The following is a 22,369-nucleotide window of genomic DNA, read 5'->3' as shown; positions in this document are numbered from 1 at the left end:
TGGAGTTTGTAGGCAGACACACGCAAACACACACACACATTCACGGATCAGCGAGTGATTGAATAAGGGCCCTGGCATCGATTAATGAGGGTAATTACTGTTTGAAGGGCGAGTGAACACCTCAGGTTAATACAAGCACAGTTCCAAACTGCTACGGAAAATGACTGAGACAAAGCCATTTACCTTCATAAGCAAAAAGCCAAGTGTATTACATTGTTTCTCAAAGGGATCCTCATTTGAAATGATGAGTGGTTTGCTGCATATATACTGTTTTAAGTAGCTTGTATTCATATTGCACATTTGATATTTTACACCCCAATTTTGTCATATTGCTTCCCGCTTTTTTTTTGCATCACGTCATCTTCCATCATGCAGGGAATCCATCATGCAGGGAATCTATCATGCAGGGAATCTATCATGCAGGGAATCTATCATGCAGGGAATCTATCATGCAGGGAATCTATCATGCAGGGAATCTATCATGCAGGGAATCTATCATGCAGGGAATCATGCAGGGAATATCATGCAGGGAATCTATCATGCAGGGAATCCATCATGCAGGGGAATCCAGGGAATCATGCAGGGAATCTATCATGCAGGGAATCTATCATGCAGGGAATCCATCATGCAGGGAATCTATCATGCAGGGAATCTATCATGCAGGGAATCCATCATGCAGGGAATCTATCATGCAGGGAATCTATCATGCAGGGAATCTATCATGCAGGGAATCTATCATGCAGGGAATCCATCATGCAGGGAATCTATCATGCAGGGAATCCATCATGCAGGGAATCTATCATGCAGGGAATCTATCATGCAGGGGGAATCTATCATGCAGGGAATCTATCATGGAATCTATCATGCAGGGCAGGGAATCTATCATGCAGGGAATCTATCATGCAGGGAATCTATCATGCAGGGAATCTATCATGCAGGGAATCTATCATGCAGGGAATCTATCATGCAGGGAATCTATCATGCAGGGAATCTATCATGCAGGGAATCTATCATGCAGGGAATCTATCATGCAGGGAATCCATCATGCAGGGAATCCATCATGCAGGGAATCTATCATGCAGGGAATCTATCATGCAGGGAATCTATCATGCAGGGAATCTATCATGCAGGGAATCTATCATGCAGGGAATCTATCATGCAGGGAATCCATCATGCAGGGAATCTATCATGCAGGCAGGGAATCTATCATGCAGGGAATCTATCATGCAGGGAATCTATCATGCAGGGAATCTATCATGAATCCATCAGGGAATCCATCATGCAGGGAATGCAGGGAATATCATGCAGGGAATCTATCATGCAGGGAATCTATCATGCAGGGAATCTATCATGCAGGGAATCTATCATGCAGGGAATCTATCATGCAGGGAATCTATCATGCAGGGAATCCATCATGCAGGGAATCCATCATGCAGGGAATCCATCATGCAGAGAATCCATCATGCAGGAATCTATCATGCAGGGAATCTATCATGCAGGGAATCTATCATGCAGGGAATCCATCATGCAGGGAATCCATCATGCAGGGAATCCATCATGCAGGGGGAATCCATCATGCAGGGAATCCATCATGCAGAGAATCCATCATGCAGGGAATCTATCATGCAGGGAATCCATCATGCAGGGAATCTATCATGCAGGGAATCTATCATGCAGGGAATCCATCATGCAGGGAATCCATCATGCAGGGAATCTATCATGCAGGGAATCTATCGTGCAGGGAATCTATCGTGCAGGGAATCTATCATGCAGGGAATCCATCATGCAGGGAATCTATCATGCAGGGAATCTATCATGCAGGGAATCTATCATGCAGGGAATCTATCATGCAGGGAATCTATCATGCAGGGAATCTATCATGCAGGGAATCTATCATGCAGGGAATCCATCATGCAGGGAATCCATCATGCAGGGAATCCATCATGCAGAGAATCCATCATGCAGAGAATCCATCATGCAGGGAATCTATCATGCAGGGAATCTATCATGCAGGGAATCCATCATGCAGGGAATCCATCATGCAGGGAATCTATCATGCAGGGAATCCATCATGCAGGGAATCCATCATGCAGGGAATCCATCATGCAGAGAATCCATCATGCAGGGAATCTATCATGCAGGGAATCCATCATGCAGGGAATCTATCATGCAGGGAATCTATCATGCAGGGAATCCATCATGCAGGGAATCAATCATGCAGGGAATCTATCATGCAGGGAATCTATCATGCAGGGAATCTATCATGCAGGGAATCTATCATGCAGGGAATCTATCATGCAGGGAATCTATCATGCAGGGAATCTATCATGCAGGGAATCCATCATGCAGGGAATCCATCATGCAGGGAATCCATCATGCAGGGAATCCATCATGCAGGGAATCCATCATGCAGGGAATCCATCATGCAGTGAATCCATCTTGTGTCAATATGCTCACTACTTTGCCTACTGCAGTTTTATTATGGAATTGACCAATTGTTATGTTATCCTGTTTGTGTCAATGTGCTTTGCAGGAGGAGATGGAGACCAGTCCCATGGTATCGTCTATGCTCAGTAGTCTGGCCAACTACTCCAACCTCCCCCAGGGCAGCAAGGAGCACGAGGAGGAGGCCGACAATGAGGAGGAAGACAAAAAGAAGAAGAAACCTGTCAAGGTAAGTTGCTATTGCAACACAGGTCAGTCAGACCAGTAATACAGCACTGGTCACTCAGACCAGTAACACAGCACTGGTCAGTCAGACCTGTAACGACACTGGCCAGTCAGACGGCAGGTAGCCTAGTGGTTAGAGTGTTTGACTAGCAACCGAAATGTTGCAAGATCAAATCCCTGAGCTGACAAGGTAAAAATATGTTGTTCTGCCCCTGAACAAGGCAGTTAACCCACTGTTCCTAGGCTGTCCTTGAAAATAAGAATTTGTCCTTAACTGACTTGCCTAGTTAAATAAAGGTTTAAAAAAAAGAAAAGACCTGTAACACAGCACTGGTCAGTCAGACCTGTAAAATAGCACAACTCAGTCAGAGCCTGACTCACAGCATTTTCACCCTGAGTTTTTCCCCATCTATTTCTGTTTGGTTTCATTCTATATTTGGTTCTCGATTATTTTTTCTGGCTCTCTGTTTACCTTTCTCATTTTTGTCAGTCCTTTTTACCTGGACTGTTCCTCTGCATTAGCGTTTAAGTTACTTACTGTTACAGTCTTTTCAGTTGCCACTTTCTTTTATCTTCCACTATATCCCTGCACCAACCTCCTACCCACCAGTCCAGGGAAATGGCTGACTAGAGCAGAGAGTTGAGAGATAGATATATCGGACTCAGTACTCCTCCAATGGAAGTGCCGGGCAGCAGAGGCTAATCTTCCCGGTCACCTTCCCCGGCCCTTCGATACTTAATTAGCCTGCTCGGTACGCCAAGCAGCTGCTTCTCCAATCAGCAGCCCATTCCAAAGGCAATCTCCCCATCAACAGGAGAGGCTTTTCATTAAGGCATCCCGGTGGCGTTTGTCATTCCAACAACGATCCCTTTCTCTCTCCTCTCCTGTTTCCCTCTCTCTCCCTTTCATCATCAACCCATTGAGTATGACAGGCCGGGCGTTTTGTATGGCGCAGTGTGAAAAGAGAGATTAGAGGGTTTTCATACCGTGTGACATCAGGGAACAGTCTGGAGGTTGCCGGGGTTAAGATGGACACCGTTCCCCCAATCTGTGGGGGCTATTGGGAAGAATTATGATGGTGTGGTGAAAAATACTGCATCTCCATCTCTGATGGTGCTTTCCTTCCAGGTCATTGGGTTTTACAATGCCTCTTCATTTTCTCATTAGAAGCCCCAGTCTTGCATTAGTATTCATGCCGGTAGCCCTGCGAAGATTTATTATCTTGATTAATGTTGCTTCATGTTGTACTACAGTTCCGTCTGCAGTTTGACAGTGTTGATAATCGAGCTAAATGGAGATTTCACAGCTTACATATGCCCCTACTTAGCAAACAGTAGGGTTAAAACGAAACAGTATTCATTGCTATCCTGTAGCAGAATATTCCAGCAAGCAGGAATGACCATTTAGTAATAATTCTGGCCTGCAGCACTTCATGTTCTTCCTATGTACTTGGCTAAATGACACACATGCACATATAGACATAGGCACTTTTTCTACCCATGCACAAACATCCCCCCTTCCCCCTTTCTCTCTCTCTCCTCTCCCTTCCTCTCTCACATTCACCATAGACATACAAATACACACACACACACACACACACACACACACACACACACACACACACACACACACACACACACACACACACACACACACACACACACACACACACACACACACACACACACACACACACACACACACACACACACACACACACACACACACACACACACACATAGACACACACACACACACCTCTTCTTCTCACCTCACTCACTCCCTCTCCTCTCCTTCTCTCTTCTACCTCTCCCTGCCTCTGTCTCTCTCCTACACACACACACACACCATTGACCAGTGTGCAGCGGGTTAATCCACACCTGTAGGCAGACATTTGGAGGGAGATATTTGGTGCCCTCTCTCCTCTCTCTCTTCCCCTCTTTAGTAATTCAGCACACCTGAGCTGAAACGCATTAGCCCTGTCAACTCCTGTTTGCGCAACAGAGCGCAAAGATGGCATTGCAAGCTCCTAGCCCCCATTTCCCACACCTCTCTTTGCACCTCAGCACTTGTATTGCTTTAGAAGTCGAGGTAGAGCATCTGTGCTCGCTCTGCTTACTATATTATCACCTCAATTGTACAGTACTGTATACCCTCCAGCTACGTCAGCTTTCTTCCAGACAGTTACTGCAGTAGTGAGTTCAAGTCCGCTCTTCTCTTTTCCCCTCAGCAAAAGATCTTCTTTCTTCTCCTATATATATATATATATATATATATATATATATATATATATATATATATATATATATATATATATATATATATATATATATATATGCCATTTAGCAGACGCTTTTATGCAAAGCGACTTACAGTCAGCCGTATCTCCCCTCCTCGTTTTTGTCTTGTTCCATCCTCTGCAGCTAGGTCGTCCATTTACTCTCCTTTCCTCTACCTTTTTTTTTCTCTCTTCATCTTTCCTCCTCCCTCACCTCATCTCCTCATTTCTCTTCTCCTCTTCTCTCACCTGACCCCATTTATCTCCTTCTCCCCACCGAAAACCAATCTCTTATACCAGGAAAAAGCTGTCCAAATGCCTTAACCAGTCCTCTATATATCCTCTGAAGCTGCCTACACACTACATGACACACAACACTTAACAGAGTTCTAGAAGCACATTTAATGGCTTTCATGATGGCATTTATGCAATGCGTGAGACGATAAATATCAAACGTGTTTTGCTTTTGTTTAGGAGCCTGTACAACATTAGGAGACCATCTGTAGACAGCGCTCGTAGAACCTTTCGCATAACACGAAAGAAGGAAGGCAGCAGTCCCATTCCTTGAGTGATTTTTCTATATTGGATAGAGACTGTGAGATAAAGAAAGTTGAAAGAGGGTTTGTGTCAGAAGGGTGTGGGCCAGATTAGAATACACACCGACACATGTGGTCTGAATTCAGCGACCCTAACAGCTAAACAACCCCAGGCCATGAAGGGTGCATTTGTAAAGAATCCTTATCGGCCTCCAGTGTTTGTGTCTGTGGAGAATAAGAGGGCCCTGTGAGTGGTCTCAGGTGGCTGGGGTGGCTAAGGGTCGAGTGAGGGGGTGATTGAGTAAGGGTTGGCGAGGATGGGGGCACCTGGGTAGCAAGGTGGCAGAGAGCTGGTTCTGAAGCAGCTGTTATGAGCGGGGGGAAGGGGGTTGGCAGGAGGTGGAGCCTGCTGTGGGACCACCACACCTGAGCCAGATAGCACTGGGCTGACTGCGTATCCCAGGGGGTCGTGGGGCAGCTGTCTCTTCTCAACACCGCGGCGCCAACCCGTAGTGGCAACGCAGTCGCCGCTTTCTCCGTTCACGACTGTTCCAGCTCCAACGGTCCAGAGGGAAATCACCAGCCGATTTTCTATTGGGCCTCACTAGTTCTCCCGATTCTAGAAGTCTAGGTCCGGGAATGAAATGCCAATTGAATGTGAATGGAAGTGGAGCTCCCTAAATTAGAGCCATTGGATCCCCCATACGGAGTAATTCAATAGAAACAAGTGTCCCATCTGCTGTGGCTACTTCTCAATGTAGACACATTATTTTTTTTGTTTTTCAATACGTTTTTTTCTTCCCAATCTTGTGGCATTTTGGCCAATCTCAACAAGTGTATTCTTGTTCATTATTATTGTGTAGGCTACAGGACATGCTCACTGTCTATCTGCCTGGTAGCTTTATAATAATCTTACTGAGACCCTGCGTGTGTCCCAAATGGCACCCTATTCCCTACATAATGCTCTCAGGTGGCTGCACTCAAGTGGCTGCACTGTCGAGGGAATAAGGTGCCATTTGGGACAGAAAGTTAACAAATAACCCTATGTTGTAAACAGTGTTGAAGCTTGTAGATAGCAATTTTCACAGCTTTTTTCCAATCTGGGTATATGTTTCTGCAGGGATATATTGTGTATTGTTAGCCATCGAGACCTCTCCGACAGTAGACTGAGATGCAGGGCTGAGGGTCTTTTGTGTTGCTCTACTGTGTGTGGAAGCGCTGAACAACTACGGGAGGGCTATCTCTCACTTTGATTGTTGCTGTGTTCCACCTTTGTGGGTTCTTGTTGTGTATGGGTATTTGTCCACCCAGTGTGAATGGTGTTGTTGAGAATAGAGTGTAGATAGAAAGAGCCCATTGATATACACATACAGTAGCTAGGCGACTTCCCAAATGGAACCATATTCCCTTTATAGTGCACTACTTTTGACAAGGGCCCATACTGCCCTGGTTTGGATATTTTGTTTTCACATGGTCCTTTCCAGCGCGATTCTAGGAACTATGGTGGATGCCTAACCAGCACGGCTCAGTTCAGTAGTGTGAAAAGGGTATTAGAGGGAATAATGACGCAGCTATCAAATGGAATTCACAGTTACACTGTAGCTTGTTTTCACTGATTTAAGATGTGCTCCGGTTGAGTGTTTGGACACATTAATACGGTGTCCATGTTAGGACAGTCTGAGGATTGTCCTAATATGGACACCATACATAAAGGTCAACAGGGGAAATCAGAAGTTACGAGTACTCTTCAGATACTTTTTTGTAGAGGGGCGCTCTGTTCATTTGACCGCCCTCAAACAGAGTGGTTGCGCAAAGGACAAGAAGCTAGCAAAGCGCTGCATCATTCAACATCGTAGTACCTATAGAAAATACATTTAATCTTGGGCGCCTCTCTCGTGTGATTTGTTACACACTATTGTGTGCTATGTAAATGAATGGATACAGTATTGTCACTAGTAACGTACAGTAAATGTTATTAGAATCTGACCCCTATACTCCGGCTATAGTCCCCTGATCATGTTTCTGCAGGGACAGCGATTTACAGCAGTTTTTCAACTCTACACCAAAGTACAGATGGAAGGTGAACTTTCAGCCCACTACACCTGGAGTATATTGTATATTACATACGCCTCTGAAGCGACTATAGCCCAGCCACTTGTATGGAAGTTCATAGAAATTCTATGTTCTTAATTATAGCCATGTTAAAGAGTGGATGAAAGATGGATGAAAGTGGTGTAAAGTTGGGGGAAAAAAACGTGGATTTATAATGACAAATGTTGGCTCTCATTTGATCATTTAATATTCTGTGCTTGATAAAAAAAATGCATAATTTGCATAATGCATAATTTGGATTTAAAAGAAAATATTTCAGCCATATGTCATGTATATTTTAATCACATTTTTTGTTTAGACCAAACAAACATTCTAGGATCTACCTTTCGGTGTATCTTTCACTCATTTAGCATAGGGGAAAGGTCAAAACAAATCCATCAAATCCATTAAAGCTCATAAAAATTCAACCTATTACATAATAACTTTAAACAGTACCACTGCCCCCATATTGAAATCACTATTAACCATGCAACGTGTATTCATCTAAAAACTGGAGCTGTTTCTGGAAATGTTGTATTGGTGAAATGGAATGTAGCCTATAAAATTTGAAGGAGGCAAAAATAAAAGTATGATAATTGCAAAACCCAGATGCCATTCAATTATTTGAAAAAGCAAATTCCATTCTGACAAAAGTCAAGACACAAAAATCTGACAGCCATCTCTAAATAAGTGGAAAGCCTAGGGAACTTTTAGAGTTTGAATTCGGAATAGAAAACAACTTTATTGAGATTCTTGCCACACACTGCACACTGAAGGGCACAGCCACAGCAGCTCTCTCATTTGCATAAGCCAGACCCCAGGCAAACTGTGAGAGTCATTACCATAAGGAGAGAGAGAGATGACAAAGATGGACTGATGTTTGTTCTTCGCCGTTCCCATGTGGAAGGTGAGAATGCGTGGTTTTGATCATTGATTAAAGGTGAACAAAATTCCCAGTATAAATCATCCTTTTGGTGTTGCTTGCGGGTGTAAAATAGGTTTTCAAAGAATAGATGTTAGGTGAACTGTCAGATAAAAACCAACAGAGGGAGATGAACAAAAACAGGTCAGCTAGTGTCAGCCCCTGAGTACTGTATGGCGTCCCATAACGGGCAAAATATTGACAGGGGGAAATAGGCTAGAAGAAGAGGTTCCGCAAAACATATGTGGCTGAATCTTACCTTGATTTACAAAATAAGGATTTGGCCCAGATGAACCATAATTCAGGATTACTCCAGCCTACTTTACTAGAGTACTTTACCACATTGGTGTGGAAGATATATTTGACTAATACTCTCAGTGGTCAGGTTTGATACAGAACAACATAATATGTTTAACAAACTGGATTCAGACCCGGGTCTCCTGGCTGCCACAGGACTGCACAATCCCGCTCGACTAAACCTAGTCTACAGGTTTGCAGGCAATGTAACATTGTCTGCACAGTTTCAGCAGCATTTCTCAAGTGATGAGCATTCTAATTGGAACTCTGCGTGTACACTTGGCTTGTTGTTCCTCGGGAAAATGAGAAAATAATTATGTTTTGTGTGACTTTTTAAGACTCTCCAAACAGGCTCTTATTCAGCTTTTCAAATCAAATTATATCAGACCCAGAATTTGCACGCTTAATATTCATTTCAGGTCAGGAATTCATCAGGATGCCCTTTTATTTCTCGTAGATGATTGAATTAAAAAGTCTACTTTCTCAACTCAACAGCTGCTGCCAGTTCAAGCCCCAGGCATGTTCTCTCGCATTAGTCAGTGCCCCCCCCCAGGCCTGGGAAACTCTCAGAATTGCAGTTAAGAAGCATTAAAGTATCAAAGTTAACATTATGCTCAAGAAACCTTGCAACCATCTCGTCCTGTTGTGTTCTCAAGGTATTTTTGTCATCACTTTCAGCTTCATATTGGACAATGACTTCCCTTAAAGCCATTACTGCTTCACAACACTTACAGGTACACACCAGATTGACACAGCAAAAACCATGTCTGTAGATAAGCCTATTTTAAAAGAGTTGTCGGCCAGCCCTCTTCACATCCTCATCGAGCCTATTCATCAGACTAGCAGCGATGTCACCATAGAAATAGAATCACTAGAGTAGGCCTTCCTCCTGGGACTACTTCCTGCTTTACTCCTAGGTTGAAGATGACAAACATTAAGACAACGGGTTTCTGATATCTCATAACTCTTTGCAACAACGGGACCAGCAATGCGAGTCAGCAACGGCACTGGTTGCTTGCAACGGTGCTGGTCACAGATTTGTGACGACGCTATTGTAACCTGTATATTTTCGACCGAGCTTTACTCCTATGGGTATAACCTAAATAGCCACCAGTCCAAGAATTGTGACATCATTGACTTGTTAAGGGACTTCAAGTTCTAGTGATTAAATTTCTGTGGATGTCACAGCCATTTAAAATGACAGATTGTGCTGTAATTATATCTATTGAATTGCCTCAATTGAGGTTAATTGTCATGGAGTATGATTTTGAAGTTTGACATTTACAGTGATTTTTACATTATCAAGAGCATATCATAAATGATTCTTTCTGCAAGGAAGCTGTGTTCCACCCATTTTGAACTAATTTCCTCACTATTTCCCCCCAGAGACTTTGGTTATGCATTCCAAGTAAAAGTGCTGAGATGCACCCCTAGTCTTTGATTTGAAATCTCATAAGAAATTGCCAGCGAGGGTCTGTTCACTCACTTAGGATCACCACTGGATATTGGGACAATTATGTTTTATTGGACCAAGTTGTCCTTGAGCTGGAAATGAATATGACTCCATTATGCATGGGGGGTCAACTGTGGCGCACTTCAACTGTAACACACTCACACGTACACACACGCACACACGCCTAGCCAACCATGCCCGTATGCACACACATACACACATACAGCCCCACAAACACACACGCCACATAAAACACATCCCAAAAAAACAGGAGGAGAAACTGCCCATGAATAAATCTAGCAAACAACACAGAGCCTCTCCGCCCATCTAGTATCAGTAATTGCAGTCCATGGGTTGGCCTTGAAACTCTGTCAATGTGCCATCCAGCTCCTAGACAATTCATTCCCATGGGAGGAAAGAAAATGTACAAATACTATATGGAAAAACAGAATAGTATCAGAGTGATTTTAATAGACTGCCATATTGCACCCGGGGTAAGAATTACTCACTGACTCTTGGTGGTGCTGTAGTCCTAGTGGACTGTGTAGGGTTGTAACTTTCCCAGAATTCACAGGGTTCCCTGAAATTCTCGTATGAGAAATCCTTGGCTATGGTTACTTGTCGCGTAGTTCACACATCCATTTCTGTTACAAAATCATATAATAATCCAGTCATTAAAGACCCCATGTACCTAAAGTGTGTGTCCACTTCCTCTTCCCCTCCAATCAGGCTCCAGCGCTGGGGACCCTGATGGGAGTGTACCTCCCCTGCATCCAGAACATCTTCGGGGTGATCCTGTTCCTGCGGATGACCTGGATGGTCGGCATCGGAGGAGTCATTGGCTCATTCATCATCGTCTTCATGTGCTGTTCCACTGTAAGTACCTGTGTTCGAATCTGAGACACCTACATGCAGGGATGGAAATTAAGTTAGCACGCTAGCCTGTGGCTAGTACTTTTTAGACCACATTAGTACAAATTGCAGTCTACTAGCCTGGCTGGCCAGTGCCCAAAATCCTTAACTTCCATCCCTGCCTGCATATAATTAGACTGTGTTAGCTAAAGTCTAGGCATTCTAACCTCTATAGGATGAGTGTCCCTTAACCGGGACGGTTGTTGCTAGCGTGCGCTAATGTGACTAGAATTCCGGGACATAGTCATGTCTGATATGGGCAGAAAACTTAAATTCTTGTTAATCTAACTGCAGTGTCCAATTAACAGTAGCTATTACACTCAAAAAATACCATGCTCCTGTTTGAGGATTTAAAAAAAATATCACGGCAACTGGTTTGATACATTCACCTCTGAAGGTAAATAATCTACTTACATTCAGTAATCTTGCTCTGATTTGTCATCCCAGAGATAAAATGTAGCATAATTTTGTTTGATAAAATCCATTCTTATGTTCAAATGTAGGAACTGGGGTCTACAGTTTGACCCCACTGCTGTCTCTGGCTCCACACCCACCCCGCCCGGCCATCTAGATGTGTGAAAGTTAGTGTATAAGCTAATGATCCATCATGTATGACACTCCTGGGAGTGTGTAAGCTTACATTTTTTATTACCATAGCATTTTTGTATGTTTTCTATAGTTATGTACTTTAAAATGTATCAATTGACCAATTCAGCACATTTGGGCAAACTCCTGGCAGACTTGATACAAAATATTGTGCAGTAATGTAATTCTTCCCTCGATCAGTCTGAAACTTTCCACACACACTGCTCTCATCTGGTGGCCAAAAGCTATATTACACCTAGACTCCTATCTGAAAGAATGGCCTTTCTCTTGCATTTCAAAGATGATGGAACAAAAAAAATTACCATTATCTTTTACCAGATCTAATGTGTTATATTTACCTTTATTTAACGAGGCAAGTCAGTTAAGAACAAATTCTTATTTTCAATGACGGCCTAGGAACAGTGGTTTAACTGTCTGTTCAGGGGCAGAACGACAGATTTGTACCTTGTCAGCTTGGGGGTTGAACTTGCAACCTTCCAGTTACTAGTCCAACACTCTAACCACTAGGCTACCCTGCCGCCCCAAGTATATTCTCCTACATGAATTTCACATTTCCACAAACTTCAAAGTGTTTCCCTTCAAATGGTATCAAGACTATGCATATCCTTGCTTCATTTTAAGTGAATATTTAAAAAAGCCTTCATATGCTGTTACACTGTAAGTGTCTTTCAGATCAGTGCAGCAATATCTAATAAGTAATCTAACAATTCCACAACAACTACCTAATACACACAAATCTAAGTAAATTAATTGAATAAGAATATATACATATAAATATATGGATGAGCAATGACCGAGCAGCATAGGCAAGATGCAATAGATGGTATAAATTACAGTATATACATATGAGATGAGTAATACAAGATATGTAAACATTATTAAAGTGGGATTATTAAAGTGACTAGTGATCCATTTATTAAAGTGGCAAATGATTTCAAGTCTGTATGTAGGCAGCAGCCTCACTGTGTCTGTGTTACTCATGGGTTTGGGGGTTGAATTTGGGGGTGGACTGCATGCTAGACTGTATTAGACTGATGAGCTAAAGCCTATGCTCCCTTGTTAATGTCTTCATGTGCTGTTTCACCCGAACTACAGTGCCTTCAGAAAGTATGTACACCTCTCGACTTTTTCCACATTTTGTTGAGTTACAGGCTAAATAAAACATGTATAAATTACACTGGCCTAACCACAATACCTTATAATGTCAAAGTGTAATTCCTTTTTTATTTATTTTTTAACAAATTAAATATACAGTAAATGAAAAGCTGAAATGTCTTGAGTCAATAAGTATTCAACCACTTTACTATGGCAAGCCTAAATAAGTTCAGAAGTACACATTTACTTAACAAGTCATATAATAAATTGCATGGACTGATTGTTTAATGACTACCTCATCTCTGTACCCCACACATACAGTTCTGTACCCCACACATCTGTAAGGTCCCTCAGTCGAGCATTACATTTCAAACACAGATTCAACCACAAAGACCAGTGAGATTTTCCAATGCCTCACAAAGATGGGTAAATGGTAGATGGGTAAAACAAAGCAGACAATGAATATCCCTTTGAGCATGGTGAAGTTAATAATTACAAATCATTTGGATAGTGTATCAATACACCCAGTCACTACTAAGATACAGGCATCCTTCCTAACTCAGTTGCCGAAGAGGAAGGAAACCGCTCAGGGATTTCACTATGAGGCCAATGGTGACTTTAAAACAGTTACAGAGTTTAATGACTGTGATAAGAGATGGATCAACAACATTGTAGTTACTCCACAATACTAACCAAAATGACAGAGTGAAAAGAAGGAAGCTATTCCAAAACATGCACTCTGTTTTCAATAAGGCACTAAAGTATACAAGAAACAAACTTTATGTCCTGAAATCAAACGTTATATTTGGGGCAAATACAACACAACACAACATTAGTGAGTACCACTCTCCATATTTTCAAGCATGGTGGAGGCTGCATCATGTCAAGGGTATGCTTGTCATCGGCAAAAACTAGGGATTTTGTTTTGGGATAAAAATGAATGGAATAGAGCCAAGCACAGGCAAAATCCTAGTGGAAAACCTGGTTCAGTCTGCTCTCGAACAGACACTGGGAGACAAATAATAACCTAAAACACAAGGCCAAATATACACTGCAGTTGCTTACCAAGATGACATTGAATGTTTCTGAGTGCCCTAGTTACAATTTTGAATTAAATCGGATTTAAAATCTATGTCAAGACTTGAAAATAGCTGTCGAGCAATGATCAAAAACCAACTTGACAGAGCTTGAAGAATTTTAAAAATAATAAAATGCAAATATTGTACATCAGAGGTGTGCAAAGCTCTTAAGACTTACCCATAAAGACTCACAGCTGTAATCGCTGCCAAAGGTGATTCTAACATGTATTGACTCAGGGCTGTGAATATTTATGTAAATTAGATATTTCCGTATTTAATTTTCAAATAATTTGCTAAATTGTCCTAAAACATGCTTTCACTTTGTCATTATGAGGTATTGTCTGTTGGTGGGTGAGAGAAAAATAATCAATTTGATAAATTTTGAATTCAGGCTGTAACACAACAAAATGTGGAATAGGTCAAGGGGTATGAATACTTTCTGAAGGCACTGTATTTTTTTTAACATATATATTAACATAACCTTTACTCGGCTACGTAGCCCATTAAGAACTTTCCTTTTATAATAACAAACTGGATGGTTAAGAGGTGAACAGTTTTTTAAAAAGTGACAATGTTTCCTAGCCTCTATTGTCAGCACAACCATTTTTAGTGCTATGCCCTTAGCACCGAACAAGGTGTCACTGAGCAGTGCCAGCTGCAATATGATTGGGTTTGACATGTGTTTGTCATAATACAGTACATCACATTGATTTCTCATGAATGACCTCGATGCATGATTCTCATTCTGTACTGCCAAAGAGAGGAGGTGCACTTACATATCCCAGTAGACCCCATTTTATTGCAAACATGTCAACTCATGTCAGCGCCAATCTTCTCTCTATGGGTTTGACTTCGGTTTTGATCCCACGAAATGCGATTTCAAGTTTATTCATGGCTTGTTTAAAAGCAACCGAATATTAGACTGAACAAAAATGTAAACGCAACATGTAAAGTGCTGGTCCCATGTTTCATGAGTTTAAGTAAAAGATCCCAGAAATGTTCCATACGCACAAGAAGCTTATTTATCTCAAATTTTGTACACAAATGTGATTACATCCCTGTTAGTGAGCATTTGATCGTTTGTCAAGATAATCTATCCACCTGACAGGTGTGGCATATCACAAAACTGATTAAACAGCATGATTATTACACATGTGCACCTTGTGCTGGGGACAACTCTAAAATGTGCAGTTTTGCACAATGCCACAGATGTCTCAAGTTTTGGGTGAGCATGCAATTTTTTTAATAATGGATTTAATGGTGCTCCGTGCGATGTTCAAAGTTTCTGATATTTTTTTATAACCCAACCCTGTACTTCTCCACAACGGTATCCCTGACCTATTTGGAGAGCTACTTGGTCTTTATGGTGCCGCTTGCTTGGTGGTGCCCCTTGCTTAGTGGTTTTGCAAACACTGGTTCGTTTCAGAACAGGTGTAAATATACTGAGATCATGTGACAGATCATGTGACACTTAGATTGCACACAGGTGGACTTTATTTAACTAACTTTGTGACTTCTGAAGGTAATTGGTTGCACCATATCTTATTTAGGGGCTTCATAGCAAAGGGGATGAATACATATGCACACACCGCTTTTCTGTTATGAATTTTTGTTTTAAAAAATAAACAAGTTATTTTTTAAATTTCCCTTCACCAACTTGAACTATTTTGTGTATGTCCATTACAAAATCCATTTAAATTACAGGTTGTTATGCAACAAAATAGGAGAACAAAACAAGGGGGATGAATTATTTTGCAAGGCACTGTATAGTCTAATAGGCAAATAATTCTAAACATTGAGAAATATTAAAATGTCAATTACAAATTACATGAACCTCTCCTGGACTAGATTTAAGAATACTAAACCCTCCCATTTGACTGAAATTGAAAAAACATGACCCTCCCCATTTTCCTCAAAGTAACCATTCTGTCAATATTGATCATTCCCTATACATGTATTTATAATGTACTTACTTACCCAGGAGCAAGCAAATTAATATAAAGTGAAATGGCATGTTTTACTTGGTGGTTACAATGTAACAACCTTTGCAGACAATAGGCTAACCAGGAGAAATAAGGAGGCAAGAGAAAATGTATATCATTTTCAAACCTTTCAAATATAATTCCCCATTTCAAACAAGCAATATCTGTTTGTAAAATGTACTAACTAGATAGTAAAACGTACTAACACAGGTTGGTAAAGCTAGCTAGCATTTCCCAATTTTACACTAATGTAGCTAAGCACTGGCGCAATGTCAACACGTTTTCCAACTCTGTCAATGTTACAAAATTGCCATGAAACGTATAAAACATTTAGTTACCAATGTTATTTCACTATTTTGACTATTTTGCACTTTTACACATTACAAACCTTTATAAGCACAACAAATTAAGAGACAGAAATAGCTAAATGAAGATAGGCAGAAATTTCTTATCCAATACAAATCCCCAATCACACTTATTGGCGATGTCATGGCGATGTTGGCTAGCTAAGCTCATGTGCAGAAACACGTTATCGGGTCTAACGGCCGTCTCACACCGAACTGCTCATGTGGAGGCCGTCAAATCAAGAACAAGTTTTATTGGCACATACACAGGATAGGTACAGTGAAATGTGTTGTTTAACAGGGTCACCTATAGTTGTACGGTGGCCCTGGAGCAAATTAGGGCACATTGTTAGGTTTTTCACCTTGTCAAAGGCACTCGATATAAAGTTATTTTTGACAAAAATTAAAACGTGTCAGTTTGTCACTTTCACAAGGTTGGAGTAATAACATGTTCAACTACTTAAGTCATTGGCTCAAATTTAGGTTGTGCTTAAGATGTCAAGAAAATGAACAACTAAGGAAGAATTTTTCACTTCTCTCAAACCCCAAACCCCGGCCTGGTCTGCTTGGTTTGTTTCGCAAGTGTTCCCGGAAGGCGTGCGATGTGCCTCCGGGTTTAGAAACTCAGTGGAAATAGCATGTGGCTTCCATTTTGGCTGCAGAGGAGAGTGTGAGAGTTCATTGTGACATCATTTCCTGTGAACTCTCAAATCTCCAAAAACCCAAAAGAAACTCATGAAACATTTTGTGACATTGTACGTTTGCACATTCAAAATAAGAAAATAAGAAGCCAGAAGAATGCTGGACTGTCACCAGGAAATTGTCACACTGACCTCACACCTCTTACACTCTCTTCTGCAGCCAAAATGGAAGCCACATGCCAATTCGGTCTCTTAATCTGTTGTGTTCATAACAGTTTGTAATGTGCAAAAATGTAATTTAAGTCTCAAAATAGTGAAATAGCATCGATTTTGTAACTACATTGTAATTACAGAGTTGGTTGTTAAAGATTAATACATTTTAAGTACAATTGAACTAAAAGGGTTATACCTATTGTTCTCCTGTCTTCTGGTTAGCCTATTGTCTGCTGCGGTTGTTACATTGTAACTACATTGTAATTATAAAGGTTATACCCTACTGGGTTTCACTTTACAAATACAAGTATATCCAATTTAACTACATTGTTCTTACATTACAACTGATTCAGTATAACCATTGAGCCAGGTCATAACAAAGAAATAAACCAATTGAAAATGATCGGTAGCCATTCCATTTACATGTAGATTCGATGGTAGTGGCACCTTGTAGTTTACATATAACAAGGTCAGATTTTGGTTGCCGTTATTAACATGGTCAGTCAAAGGTGACTTTCAAACATGTAATTACAAAACATTAGTTACATAGTGGAACAAGAAATGTGTAATAACATCAGTAATTACATATGGGGATAACCTTCAGCAAGTGGACGTGTAATCCGTGTTTAATTGTGTAATAACTGATCATGCTACAACATTTTTACCAAGTAATTATATAGTAACACTTATGTAATTACTATGGTGTTACTACATTTATTACAGTTATTACTGTTACATAGTAATAGGGGTAATTTAAAATTCTTACCGGTTCTTAAATTGTTACCAGTTCTTTTCTGCACATGGATCTTTCTTTTGACACAAAACCCACTACTGGTGTGCGTGGCCAAAGAGCTCTATTTTTGTTATCCTCGCAAGGGGATAACCACATCGACAGGGCTGTTTTGGAACAGGTCAAGAGCTTCAAGTTCATCGGTGTCCACATCACTAAGGAACTAAAATGGTTCACACCTACCCACACTGTCGTGAAGAGGGCAAGTCAACGCCCCTTCCCCCTCAGGAGGCTGAAAAGATTTAGCATGGGTCCTCAGATCCTCAAGAAGATAACTTTATACTGCTGCACCATTGAGATCATCTTGACTGGCTTCATCACCTCTTGGTATGGCAACTGTTTGGTATCCAACCTCAAGGCTCTACATAGGGTAATGTGTCCTGTCCAGTACATCACTGGGCCGAGCTTCCTGCCATCCAGGACCTCTATACCAGGCGATGTCAGAGGAAAGCCCTAGAAATTTTCAAAGACTCCAGCCACCCAAGTCATATACTATTCTCTCTGCTACCGCTCGAAAAGCGGTACCGATGCACCAACAGCAACCTGAACAGCTTCTACCCCCAAGCTATGAGAATGACTCCGGAATATCTGCATTGACCATTTTTGCACTAATCAATCAAATTTAAATCAAATTGATTTATAAAGCTCTTCTTACATCAGCTGATGTTACAAAGTTCTGTACAGAAACCCAGCCTAAAACTCCAAACAGCAAGCAATGCAGGTGTAGAAGCACGGTGGCTCGGAAAAACTTCTTACAAATGCAGGAACCTAGTAAGAAACCTAGAGAGAATGAGGGGTGGCCAGTCCTCTTCTGGCTGTGCTGGGTGGAGATTATAACAGAACATGGCCAAAATGTTAAAATGCCAAAAGGTGACCAGCAGGGTCAAATAATAATACTCACCGTGGTTGTCAAGGGTGCAACAGGTCAGCACCTCAGGACTACATGTCAGTTGGCTTTTCATAGCCGATCACTCATAGCATCTCTACCACACCTGCTGTCTCTAGAGAGTTGAAAACAGCAGGTCTGTGACAAGGTAGCACATCCAGTGAACAGGTCAGGGTTCCATAGCCGCAGGCAGAACAGTTGAAACTGGAGCAACAGCATGACCAGGTCTCCGGTAGCCTCTGGAACTGCCAATCTGCGGTCAACAAGGCAGAGTTCATCTCAGCCTATGCCTCCCTCCAGTCCCTCGACTTCTTGGCACTGACGGAAACATGGATCACCACAGACAACACTGCTACTCCTACTGCTCTCTCTTCGTCCGCCCACGTGTTCTCGCACACCCCGAGAGCTTCTGGTCAGCGGGGTGTTGGCACCGGGATCCTCATCTCTCCCAAGTGGTCATTCTCTCTTTCTGCCCTTACCCATCTGTCTATCGCCTCCTTTGAATTCCATGCTGTCACAGTTACCAGCCCTTTCAAGCTTAACATCCTTATCATTTATCGCCCTCCAGGTTCCCTCGGAGAGTTCATCAATGAGCTTGATGCCTTGATAAGCTCCTTTCCTGAGGACGGCTCACCTCTCACAGTTCTGGGCGACTTTAACCTCCCCACGTCTACCTTTGACTCTTTCCTCTCTGCCTCCTTCTTTCCACTCCTCTCCTCTTTTGACCTCACCCTCTCGCCTTCCCCCCCTACTCACAAGGCAGGCAATACGCTCGACCTCATCTTTACTAGATGCTGTTCTTCCACTAACCTCATTGCAACTCCCCTCCAAGTCTCCGACCACTACCTTGTATCCTTTTCCCTCTCGCTCTCATCCAACACCTCCCACACTGCCCCTACTCGGATGGTATCGCGCCGTCCCAACCTTCGCTCTCTCTCCCCGCTACTCTCTCCTCTTCCATCCTATCATCTCTTCCCTCCGCTCAAACCTTCTCCAACCTATCTCCTGATTCTGCCTCCTCAACCCTCCTCTCCTCCCTCTCTGCATCCTTTGACTCTCTATGTCCCCTATCCTCCAGGCCGGTTCGGTCCTCCCCTCCCGCTCCGTGGCTCGATGACTCATTGCGAGCTCACAGAACAGGGCTCCGGGCAGCCGAGCGGAAATGGAGGAAAACTCGCCTCCCTGCGGACCTGGCATCCTTTCACTCCCTCCTCTCTACATTTTCCTCCTCTGTCTCTGCTGCTAAAGCCACTTTCTACCACGCTAAATTCCAAGCATCTGCCTCTAACCCTAGGAAGCTCTTTGCCACCTTCTCCTCCCTCCTGAATCCTCCTCCCCCTCCCCCCTCCTCCCTCTCTGCAGATGACTTCGTCAACCATTTTGAAAAGAAGGTCGACGACATCCGATCCTCGTTTGCTAAGTCAAACGACACCGCTGGTTCTGCTCACACTGCCCTACCCTGTGCTCTGACCTCTTTCTCCCCTCTCTCTCCAGATGAAATCTCGCGTCTTGTGACGGCTGGCCGCCCAACAACCTGCCCGCTTGACCCTATCCCCTCCTCTCTTCTCCATACCATTTCCGGAGACCTTCTCCCTTACCTCACCTCGCTCATCAACTCATCCCTGACCGCTGGCTACGTCGCTTCCGTCTTCAAGAGAGCGAGAGTTGCACCACTTCTGAAAAAACCTACACTCGATCCCTCCGATGTCAACAATTACAGACCAGTATCCCTTCTTTCTTTTCTCTCCAAAACTCTTGAACGTGCCGTCCTTGGCCAGCTCTCCCGCTATCTCTCTCTGAATGACCTTCTTGATCCAAATCAGTCAGGTTTCAAGACTAGTCATTCAACTGAGACTGCTCTCCTCTGCATCACGGAGGCGCTCCGCACTGCTAAAGCTAACTCTCTCTCCTCTGCTCTCATCCTTCTAGATCTATCGGCTGCCTTCGATACTGTGAACCATCAGATCCTCCTCTCCACCCTCTCCGAGTTGGGCATCTCCGGCGCGGCCCACGCTTGGATTGCGTCCTACCTGACAGGCCGCTCCTACCAGGTGGCGTGGCGAGAATCTGTCTCCTCCTCCTCTCCTATTCTCGCTATACACCAAGTCACTTGGCTCTGTCATAACCTCACATGGTCTCTCCTATCATTGCTATGCAGACGACACACAATTAATCTTCTCCTTTCCCCCTTCTGATGACCAGGTGGCGAATCGCATCTCTGCATGTCTGGCAGACATATCAGTGTGGATGACGGATCACCACCTCAAGCTGAACCTCGGTAAGACGGAGCTGCTCTTCCTCCCGGGGAAGGACTGCCCGTTCAATGATCTCGCCATCACGGTTGACAACTCCATTGTGTCCTCCTCCCAGAGCGCCAAGAACCTTGGCGTGATCCTGGACAACACCCTGTCGTTCTCAACCAACATCAAGGCGGTGGCCCGTTCCTGTAGGTTCATGCTCTACAACATCCGCAGAGTACAACCCTGCCTCACACAGGAAGCGGCGCAGGTCCTAATCCAGGCACTTGTCATCTCCCGTCTGGATTACTGCAACTCGCTGTTGGCTGGGCTCCCTGCCTGTGCCATTAAACCCTTCAACTCATCCAGAACGCCGCAGCCCGTCTGGTGTTCAACCTTCCCAAGTTCTCTCACGTCACCCCGCTCCTCCGTTCTCTCCACTGGCTTCCAGTTGAAGCTTGCATCCGCTACAAGACCATGGTGCTTGCCTACGGAGCTGTGAGGGGAACGGCACCTCAGTACCTCCAGGCTCTGATCAGGCCCTACACCCAAACAAGGGCACTGCGTTCATCCACCTCTGGCCTGCTCGCCTCCCTACCACTGAGGAAGTACAGCTCCCGCTCAGCCCAGTCAAAACTGTTCGCTGCTCTGGCCCCCCAATGGTGGAACAAACTCCCTCACGACGCCAGGACAGCGGAGTCAATCACCACCTTCCGGAGACACCTGAAACCCCACCTCTTTAAGGAATACCTAGGATAGGATAAGTAATCCCTCTCACCCCCCCCTTTAAGATTTAGATGCACTATTGTAAAGTGACTGTTCCACTGGATGTCATAAGGTGAATGCACCAATTTGTAAGTCGCTCTGGATAAGAGCGTCTGCTAAATGACTTAAATGTAATGTAAATGTACCAGGTGGACTGGGGACAGCAAGGTGTCATCAGGCCAGGTAGTCACGACACATGGTCCTAGGGCTCAGGTCCTCCGAGAGAAAGAGAGAAAGAGAGAGAGCGATAGAGAGAAAGATACTTTTTTGACTCATCACACACGATGCCGTTACTGTTTATTATCTATCCCGTTGCCTAGTCACTAAATACGGTGCATTCGTAAACTATTCAGACCCCTTCAATTTTTCCAGATTTTGTTACGTTACAGTCTTATCCTAAAATGGATTAATTTTATGTTTTTTTCTCTTCAATCTACACACAGTACCCCATAATGACAAAATGAAAGCGGGTTTTTAGAATTTCTTGAAATATATTAAAAATGAGACTCGGACTTGAGCTCAGGTGCATTCTGTTTCCATTGATCACCCTTGAGATGTTTCTACTACTTTA

General features: G+C 43.0%; 1 protein-coding gene across 3 annotated transcripts in view; it reads left to right on the top strand.

Annotated features, from left to right (window-relative positions):
* The window catches only part of LOC124003767 (solute carrier family 12 member 5-like), a 328,893-nt gene that overhangs the window by 205,755 nt on the left and 100,769 nt on the right, over positions 1 to 22,369 (top strand). For all 3 annotated transcript variants that reach the window (XM_046312326.1, XM_046312327.1, XM_046312328.1), the window contains exons 3-4: positions 2,534 to 2,674; positions 10,978 to 11,124. In XM_046312326.1, the coding sequence (XP_046168282.1) occupies positions 2,534 to 2,674; positions 10,978 to 11,124 (288 nt within the window). The remainder of the gene's footprint in view (positions 1 to 2,533; positions 2,675 to 10,977; positions 11,125 to 22,369) is intronic.

This window comes from Oncorhynchus gorbuscha, linkage group LG18 (genome assembly GCF_021184085.1).
Source record: "Oncorhynchus gorbuscha isolate QuinsamMale2020 ecotype Even-year linkage group LG18, OgorEven_v1.0, whole genome shotgun sequence".
Taxonomy (NCBI): Eukaryota; Metazoa; Chordata; class Actinopteri; order Salmoniformes; family Salmonidae; genus Oncorhynchus; species Oncorhynchus gorbuscha.
The sequence above is the reverse complement of the archived record's forward strand: the minus strand, read 5'-3'. Positions and strand labels throughout refer to the sequence as shown.